Consider the following 10479-nt stretch of genomic DNA (forward strand, 5'->3'; position numbering starts at 1 on the left):
TCATCCTGCATTTGGGTATGGGATAGGGTAGATGATCTATCCTCACCCTGTCATGGTGCTGTTTTCTGTAATTTTGTTATTAACAATTCTGATTTTGGGAAAACAGAATCTTTGTAGAAATAGGCATGTAATGAAGGATTCTGCTTCATACGTCCTGTTCACAATCATGCAGGAATCACGCCTGGTGTAACGGAAGTATGGCCTTCTAACAACAGTCTTAGCTTCCACATGTAGTAAAACTGCACTGCATCTCCTGCCAGGGACCTCTACTATGCAAAATCATGTTTGGATGACATCATTTATATAGCATGTCAATTTTAAATTAGAGGGGGGTTTTTTGTTTGTTTTTTTTGTTTGTTTGTTTTTAAATAGATCTAGGTCAGTTTTCATGTTTGCTTACTAATGGTTTTGATGTCAAATATGCAATACGAATAAGAAATATTCTTATATGTGCCAGCCATGTGCTATGAATCTGTGATTTAGAAGGCAAGCTGTGTTCTCACTAGCTTGTTACCATCACTAGAAGATTCTGTAACAAAAACGCAGCATAATTCTGGTGACAGAATTGTCTTTGCCTGTTTTTAACAAGTGGTTAAAGGGGAAGAAGGTACTTGCTTTGTTAGTAAAGGAAGCAGATACAATTCCCAGCAAATATTTACTTAAATGCTAATTTTGCATCATTTTTTACTGAGTAACTTTTAGGATTTTTGTTTGGCTTTAGGAAACACTAGTGTTTAATTTTACTTCTGCAGTGGTTCAGAATTTTAAAGCATGTGGTGCCATGTTTGGTGATTAGTAGCTCTGGTGAAAAGGAACTAATTCATAAAAACTGGATTTTTCAAAGAAATTTAGTTAGGAACCTCAAGCTGCTCTGTATGACCTGATTAAATGCTTCATTTGACACATAAGTATCTGTATGAGTGGCATTTCATAAGTAATTCTGGGCCATTTCTTGGAATCTGGTTCTTTAGTCATCTAAAACTGAAGTCATCTTGATACTGATTTTAGTAAGGGGCATATCATGTCAGCTTTTCAGAGACATCATCAACCACTAAAATCAGCCCTAAAACCAGTTAGTACTTCATACAGGATTGCAGATGAATGTGGTAAGGAACACGTCCTTACGTTTGCTAGTACTAGTAATGGTCTAGTTATTTTTGCTCTCCCGTTGGTGACACGTGTGGAACATCAATTGGAAGGTGACTGACGACAAAGTTGTGTTCTTTTGGCCATCTTTGTGTAGTAGAGAGAGATTTTGATTCTGACACACAAACTTTTTTGTTTTGGTAAAAATACAAAAAAATGTGTTTGCTAGGGGTTGTAATAAAAAGTGGCTGAAATCTGAGCAATAGGAAAAGAATAATATCAGGTTACTCTTAATGGTTTCATGATGCTCACTTAACTTGAACATCATGAAAGACATTGGGAATGTGTGTGTGAAAGCTCCCAAATCACTCCAGATTCCTGAGTCCTTCAAGAAAAACAAGAGAAGGAAGGTTTAGTACTAAAAATAGTTCCTCTCTCCACATTTGCTCCCAAAAAAAGAAAAAAGCAACCCTGTTTTCCTGTATTTTTGCAAAGGAAAATAACAAACCAAATCAGAAGAAAAACAAACAAAACCAAAACTAGGTTGTGTGGTTTTTTTTTTCTCTATACAAGTTGCTGTTAAAAATCATAGCTGAAGGTTTTGAGCATTGAATAATTTTTGGTTGGAATATCACATTAGCAATATTTTGGGTTTTTTTTTTTTGGGGGGGGGGAGTCTTTTCTTGAGATTTCTCGAGTGTTGGGAGATTTTGGGACCTAATCTCTTCTCATACATTTATATGAAAAAGCTGGTTTTGGCCAGGTTTTAGAAATTCTTGATACAGTGCTATATATTTCAGGGAATTAGGCATGCAAACTGAAGAATGTGTTACTGCTCTTGGCTTTCCTCATAGTTGAAGCCCTATTGTTGAAGATTGTCTTGGGCTGTAGAGGTATGCGACAGTTGTGCTTGCTTTTTAGTAATTCATTATCTGGAAGAGAAGCCGATTTTAACTCTTCCTAACAAGTTAAAATTTGAATCTGTAGCAGTAAAATAACATGTGCTGCTTCTTCTGTTACATAGTTTTGCATATAGACAAAGTATTAGTCCCCTAAAGAATTTGCATATATGTTACTGTAACTATTTTTAAATTTGGGTGCTCTTCTTAAAGAGTTGTGTATCTTCTCCTTCACAGTATGTGATGGGAGATGCTGCTGGGAGTTTTACTTTCCTTGTCCTTCTGGGTTGCCTTTCCTTCCTCTCAATGGCTGCCTGTTGTCTTTCTGCTTTTCCTTTGGAGAGACAAACAAATCCTCTCCAAGGCTGTGCTTCTCTTTGGATGTTAGCACAAAAGTTTTCACATTAAAAAAATTAGAATCCACATTACAGACTCCCAGGAAAGCGGCTGCGTAAAATGCAGTTGAGTGGCGCAGACGTTCACGACATCAGTGGTGAAAGGCCGTAAGCCACATCAGTGCTTGTCCTGACACACATGCTTACGTTTATTACTGGTGGTAATTTTGATGATGCCTCCGTAGTCTCCAGCAGTTGAATGAAACTGCTTCAAAACAGAGTCCAGACTGCTGTGAGCATACCCTACAGCACTGGAGAGCCGTCCCCTCAGAATTAGGCTTTGCCATCACTCGCCTACAAATCGTGGATTACACGATGAAGTGCGCGAGCTCACTGAATGATTGCAAAAAAAGACAACTGGCTGTGTTCGTGAGGGTTGGGGAATTTAATGACGCGGATATTGAGCCGACAGAGGCGGCTTGCGAGTGTGGAAGCGCTGCCTGTGAGGACTCAGGGACACTTCATCCTTTGTGGCAATTCCGCTCTTTGTACCTTTTGTTCTCTGGTCCTGCGCCACATGGCTCACACCAGGGAAATCCGCAGGGTACAACATGTTCCTCCACAATCCACGGAGAATAAGATACGTGACTGCACGTGTGGGGCTTTATTTTTTCAGTCACTGTATCTGGGGAGCCTAATCTTGTATGCTCCTGCCATAAACCTTTTCTATACAAAACACTGCTATTGATCCAAATAAAACAATGCAAAAAGTCATATTTTAACTGGGCAGATCAGTCATCCTCTGCTGGTCTTCATACCTTATAGCAATCCAGCCCAAGGTTATTCCTCACTGCTCTGGGCTAAATCCACATGCAGCACTCTGAATTGTCCCAGTGAGGCTGACTTCAAAGGTTCCCATACAAAATATTTCATTTTCATTAATTTTGCCAAACATGCAGGTAACAAGTGTATGGTTAGTATGCATAGATTGGAATTGTGAGATTCTGCAATAGTTGGAAACACTCTCTTGAAATTCATAAACCTCTATTTTTTTAATCTACTTTTTACCCTGGATTTTTGCCTCCGAATCATAACATCCTTGAAGGCAACCGGTCCATTTGCTTTTTCACCTTCTGTTATCTCCATTTTCTTCCAGTGTATAATCACTTCAACAGTTGCCACTGGCAAGAAGGCTTTGAATTTCAGTTTAAAGACTATGTGAACAACCAAATAGGAACAGTTTTTATAATACTTGGACTAAAGAATCAAGCAAAATACAGAGAAACTCCAATATACTCTGCAACTGTGAGAGTTGCATCTGCTTCTCTTTTAAGCTAATTTAATTACTATAATGAAGGAATTCTTAGTAGTTTGGCCATAACAAACACAGTCTACACACACAGTTTTGTGTGAAGATACAAAGCTAAAAGGTGGCACAACCTCATCTTTATGGTTTTTACTGGGAGGGGAAAACCGGTGTCTCATCCGAGTCATGTCCTAAAAAGGGGAGGAAGAGCTGGTGGTTTTAATGTTTTAGAAAACAGGACAAATCTAAGACATGGAAGAAAGTAATGATTAACTGGATTTGGCTACCAGTTGTATCGCTGCAATGGCAAGTTGTCTGCCTCGCTGTCACACTTGTTTGCGTTTTTCAGTATACGAAAAAACCTGCTTTATCACAGGCTGCGTTGCACAATGCCTGTAAAATGCTATCAATGTTGAATAGATAGTGCTCTAAGTTTGCTTTTTTTACTCTAAAATACAGAAAGGTCACGGTCACCGTGAATTATAACCCATTGCTTCAGTTTCCACTTATGCTAGGTTGTTACTTTGTCCAGCACCATTTCACAGTATCACTCTGGCTTCAGCACCAAGTTCTTCAGTGGGCAGTACGGTGTTCGCGTAGGTGTTTGTATAGGTAGATGCTTTGTTTTGCTTTCTGCTAGTTTGTTTGCTAAATGATGTGTAATTTCCCTTTAACTCTGCTTGTGAAGTCCAGTGAAGCTCGAAAAAGTTGGTATTCTGTGAGTCTTTAGCATCTTTTCATGGTATACGCTTTTCTGAAAAGCAATAGTAGTACACCCAGTAAGAATTCAGGCAGGCAAGGAGGTTAATTGTTTTCTTTTTTAAACCACCGTCAATTCTTTACTCCTGTTAACTGGATTTTTTCTACCATAGGTCTCAACAAATGGCAGCATTTTACATCAGACTGACGAGTCCTGCTGCTCCCTTACAGTGTCTGACAGACCTCTGTGGATTCACATTGGGGGCACTGAAGTTATCAGTGACATTGGCGGGTCTGTCTGGTTTAAGCCCTGCCTTAAGTGAAGGGTGCACTATGCTATCAACTAATCATATGTAGAGCAGGTTAGAACAGAGGTAATGAGCTACCTGTTACTTTACTTCCCTCTTCTATTTGAACATTTCAGATACAGCTGTTCTCCCTCACCTAACCTGATGTCAGGATTGATATAGGTTTTATTGAAACACTAAATTTCTCTACACTAAATTTCTCCTTAGGCTTGCCTCTTGAAGTTTGCATTACGTGATCAGATGCAATAATTTGATGAGTATAATGTAAACATTAAAAAAAAAATATGAAAAAAGTAAAGATTTTTTTAGCCCCTAAAGCAGCAATCCTCAAACTTTTTTGCTATGGGGATCCCATCTTAGTAGGATCTACCTTGTGGGCAGTTCATCTGCTGCCTGTGATTGTAGGCACAGCTTCTTGCCTTTGCTGACGTGTACAAGTAAAATCAGGAAAGAATTTAGTAACGTTTTAGTCTTTTTAAAGAAGTTTAGTACCTGAAACAAGGAAAAGAATTGAAAACATGAGCAGGAAGACCTTGGTGAGAAAATCGCAGATGACATATGGACCAGAATTAGGGAGCCATTCTCCTAGGAAAGTGAAGTTTGGGGTTTGGGGTTTTTTTTTCTCCTTTCCAAAGCCCTGATGTGAGGGAGTAACACTTAACAAGCATGCTTAATTTTCAGTGTGTGCCTGCGTCCATAAGGAGATTTAAAGCACATGTTGAAAGCCAAGCAGATTCTGAATATTGTTGGGAATTCTATCTCAAATATGTATTTACGACTTAGATCTGTCATGGATGTGTGTGTATCTCTTCTACCTTTTTTTTTTTGACAGAGAGAGGAAATAGGGCCATGAGGAGAACATACAGTTGCTGTAAAGGGAGCTTGATTTACATGAAGAAGTCATAATTTTTACTTTATTAACATTAAAAAGTATGATCCACTACTATACTATTGCATTAGGTCTGGGATTAGAAGTTTGATAGGCATTGGTTTCAGTTTTTTATAAACTGAGATTTGCTGCTGGTAAAACAGAAGACTGGACCCCAACAGAGCATAAGATTGGTAACGTTTCCGGAGTCACTAGGGATGGCGTGTAAATGTCAGTGAGAGAAGCGGAGCTCCTGGTGCTCGCTAAGGGCCCTCAGGAGTCTCTCAACGGTAAGAATTTAAGACTAAAAGAGAGACGTAGGACCTGACATGGGCAGGAACACCAGAGGCAGGTTTGTAACAAACAGACTTTGCCAAGTATTGATTCTGAAAATCACTGCAATTGCATCGATTGCTAAGTTGGCAGATGGAGTGTGAAAAGTAAAACTGCCTGCCATCAGAATGAGGGAACACCAGTGTTACAGCGAACTGGCCGTTTCCTTAGACCTGCTAGTAGTTGTATGCATGCTCAGATAACTGAACCAAATTGTCATCCTGCTTATTTCTTTGTAGATCACAGAAGTTTGCTGGCTAGTAATAGCATCACTAAGGCTTGAATTTGGAAGTGCGGGTGTTTGGACATACTGGCTGAACTGTCATCCAACTTTTTATGGGATTTTCAATATTTCTGAGTAGAGTTTGGTTCTCATATATATACTACAAAAGCTTCTCTTTGCAAGACTTCATGGATACATGATGCTAATTTAATATTAATCTTATTTTGGAGAATTTCTTATTGGCCATCTGCTTTAATACCCAATATCGGTTGTTTTGCAGCCTGGAATACTGTGGTGTTTAGTTACCTGCACCAACAGTAAGTACTATTGAATACAGCAGTACTTTGTCTAGCATCCTTCTTGTAGAGGCTCTGCAGGTGTCTCTCATGCATCTTGGAGTGGACCATAGCTAAATTAGGTTTAATTATGTATCAATTCTGAGTATCATACCCAAATGAGGACCTATTGGGTATTGGAATGCATGCCTGCTAGCCTACTGTCAGCATCAACAGCTCAGTGCATCTTTGCCTGGATCTGTTAAATTTCATGATTAGTTCTCATTGCTTCTGTTTCAACTTTCCCAAAATTTCATTCCTATTTTAATTCTACTGCATTCTATAGGATATAAAATGAATTATTTTTCTGTGTTTATGTTGTCCTTTTGGGGCATGGTGAGTAACTGAGCAATTGAGAAACTCCAAAGTTATCACCTTTGTCTTCTCCAACTCCTCTTGTGGTAGGATCATTTCCACAAACTCCTCTCTGTACTTCTCTTTTATTTTTTATATTTCTTTTTGATATTATTTAGAACAGTTGCCTGTTTAGAAAGAACTTTAGAGTTTTCCTGTCCGTGCTATGAGTCTCTTTTTAAAAATTCAGTTGTGTTATTCACAATGCTGTTGTGAGTACTGGAAAATGTAGATGTACCTCTCAAATAATCCTAGCAATCAAAAGTTCAACAGAATGAATTGAATCCATTCCTCAAAAGGAATCAACAAGACTGGTCTGGTCTGTTGGAACCTTTTCTGTTCTCCTGTGTGTTTTTTGAGCAAAGGGGTTGGAGCAGATGATCTTCAGAGGTCTTCTCCAACTTTGGTTAGTCTAGACCAACGTTTTCTCCTCAAGAGGCAGGTCAGACTGTGCTGGTTCTGCACTACCTGAAATGGTTACTGACTGGTGGTGGTCTCATGCCGTAGAGAGTTGGACTTGGACTGCTTCTATCTGCTTTATCATCATTTTATTCCAGTTCTTTGGAGCAAATGGGAAAACATAAGCAATAATGGAAAGGAAACACAATTAGCAGCTTTATACTTCAGTGCTGCCGTGCACACTTAGGTCTTGCATGTGGAATGGCATTACAGTATCAGATTTAGCTTTGTATTGTGAATTACACATCATTGTATAGACTTTGTATATTAATCTGTCTCCTTGGTTAGCTATCTTTAAACTTTTTTAAGAATTGAAATTCTCTCTGGATGCTGAAACAGGGTGAGATATAACATGGTTTGGCACGGTAGTTCCTCCTAAAACTCCAATCAACTGAGGAGTTTGTTCACTTGTGTATGTCTTGTGATAATGTAAATAATTTTTTTTGTCCTCTGTGCACAAAGCAGGTGAACGGGTAGCTTTTCTGGCCACCTCAGCTTTTGCTCACCTACCTTTGCAATATATACTGGAAGGCGTTTAACCATTTTCCCTTTCTCTCCCCTTTTCAGCTCAGAGACACTAGTCAACTGCTGTTTTCATGGAACCTCACTACACTGCCACGAAGAGCACCAGCTCATCAGGACTGAAAGAAATCTGAGACTGAATTGTCCTATTTTTCCTCTGAAATCTTCACCAAGTAGTAAACATTTTTTGAAGAGGCAAGGGGGTAAATATGTTAAAGCTCCCCCTCGCACCCTGTTAGGGCACCTGTACCTAATGTACATTTTCTTTAAAATGTAAAAAGATGTTAGGAAATATTTTATAAAACTTTTTTGCAATAAATGACGCATGAAATTATTAAAGACTATATGACACTTACATGCAAGGAACCACTTGAATTATTAGTATGAAGAATCACTGCAAATAACTGGGTTTTTTGGTAATGTGACAGTCACGTTTGTATGTTTTGATAGGTGCCAGTGATGGAGCCAATTGCCTGGGAAGTTGACTGTAACTTTTGAACTTTTATTTTAATTCTTAACTTTAGCATTGCAATTTTCCATTCTATGAGGCTTAGTTAGTATTTAGTGCAGGTGTTAGCAGAGCTGTGATCTGTGATCAAAAGCATGTCCAAAACCAATTGTATTGTAAAATATGAACAGTCCTGCGATATGAGACCAATATTTCCCATAGAGGTGATGCAAAGGACAGTGACCACAAACTCCATGTATCTCTGTATTATGGGAAAGCTCCTTCTGTGTGAATATGGTTGCATTTTATTTATGCTGTTGTAACACTTAGGGAATTGAGGATTGTGGAATAACGTTAAAAAGGGCTACAACGCAGAAAGCAGCATTTTGCTTATAATCCTATAACAAGATGGGAATCATGAATGGAGAGTGATTAAATGGAATGGCATTTCTATTTCTAATCATGGGTTAATTTTTCCTTTTGACATAAATATTTTTCTGATAGGTAACTAGTAGAGCAAAGGTTTTATTAGTGTTTCTGATAGTTGTTGATCTGAGTTGCATTGACTTCTTTGAATAGCTGTAAATCAAAAAAAAAACCCAACCAAACCCAGTGGGTTTTATCCATTTTATTCCCCTCCCCCAAAGGTGTTTGGTAAGACTTATTTCAGTGGAGCTTGTGAATGCTGGACACACTGCTGAAATACCGAGTTATGAAATATTAATTTATTTGTCACTAATTATTTGACATTGTGTGCACACTTTCTCAGCAGTATCACTTCTTACAAAGTTCTTAGCAGGGGATTTATTATATAACCTGGGAAAATAAATATTTGTGCACATAATTTACTAAAAGTCAAATTTTTGTTTCTATAGAAGTGAAAAGACTTGTAGTAAACTCTTTTTCCTCCTTACTAATATCCTGATTCGATTGGAGAAAATTGAATGTCTTTGTCTAGATCATTAGAAAACAGAGATACCTTTCCGAGAGGCATCTGTGTCAGCACAAAGACAGTTTCACAGCCTTCGTGTACGGAGCCTGAACTAATCACATAGAATTTGAAGTTAGGACAACTCTATCGTTTGGCTTTGATATTGGCAACAGGTTTATACTTGTTAAACAATCGGAGAGGGGGGAAGTGAGAGGCTGGGACAGGCATCCAAATCCAGGAGGGGTGTATTGGTGATACACGCATACTGAGGCAGTTCATGCTTCATGCTGGTTCGGTTTCTATTTTTCAGAGGTAAAGGATTTATAAAGCCAGAAATCGAATACTTACTGCCTGCTTCTTAAAAAATAGCTGTATAATGCTGTACAGCAGGTTTAAATTGTACCATTTTTCATAATAAACTACAAATATTTTTTTTTTTCATTTGAGATTAATATTTGTTCTACGGTACTTTTCCTTTTCACCAGTCGAAGAGGATCAGCAGCCTGGTCCTGTTTGTGGCCTGAGATTTGACTACAACTTAGAAAAATTAAGACATCCAGTTTGAGGAAAGGAGAGGCGATTTGATGTCGTGTATGTACTAGCCTTTCACCTCCGGAGACCAAACCCCGATTGTATTGGCAATGAATGAGTCTAACAAATTCCAGTTTTATCCACGCACAAAAAAAAAAAACCCAACAACAAACCCCAAACAAAAAAGGAGCCACCAAACAACATGGCACAAACCAGTTTCTGCTCAGGAAAAAGGCCCAGGACTGTAATAGCAGGGTTATTGCACATTGGATTGAAAACTGATTGATGTTGTAAGTAGAAGCCAGTAGTGCCTGCCTGTGTGACATCTGACTCTTAACCAGTGCTCTTATTTCCTCACCTTTGTGAGCACTTGTGCACAGCAGCTGAAATATAAAAAAAATACGCTTAAGAGAGATGCAGGTCTCTGCATTGGAGAATATGGGTATATAAGCAAATAGCATAAAAATAGACAAGGTAGCTAACCGTATTTGCGTTTGTTTTCACAGAAAGTATTGCAGCCATTTTGTTTGAAACCAGATTTTCATTTTGAAATGAAATTGTCAGGGATATTCTAATGATAGAGAATTACAGTAATGTATTGCGTTTCACTTTTTTGCTTTAGTTGCTTAATATTTAAGCTTTGCTCCGTGCTACCTTCTTGTCTGTATATTGAATGGTCACTATGCCTCTTTCATTTTGTAGACTTGAATGAGGAAAATATGATTCACCCTTTAAGGTTTGCTGAGAAGTAAATGATAAAGAATGTTGTGTAACATTTATTCAAATAAAGCCTTGATTTTTTTCAGTGCTCTTTTAAAGGGAAATAATGTTGAATAATGTTT

General features: G+C 38.3%; 1 protein-coding gene across 2 annotated transcripts in view; it reads left to right on the top strand.

Moving 5' to 3' along the window:
* The window catches only part of PWWP2A (PWWP domain containing 2A), a 31555-nt gene extending 21705 nt beyond the window's left edge, over positions 1–9850 (top strand). For both annotated transcript variants that reach the window (XM_075766754.1, XM_075766755.1), the window contains exon 3: positions 7773–9850. Coding sequence is in view for 1 of the 2 variants with exons in the window: in XM_075766755.1 (XP_075622870.1) it covers positions 7773–7786 (14 nt within the window). In the remaining variant the exon portion in view is untranslated. The remainder of the gene's footprint in view (positions 1–7772) is intronic.
* The last annotated feature ends 629 nt before the right edge of the window (positions 9851–10479 follow it).

This window comes from Balearica regulorum, chromosome 14 (genome assembly GCF_011004875.1).
Source record: "Balearica regulorum gibbericeps isolate bBalReg1 chromosome 14, bBalReg1.pri, whole genome shotgun sequence".
Lineage (NCBI taxonomy): Eukaryota > Metazoa > Chordata > Aves > Gruiformes > Gruidae > Balearica > Balearica regulorum.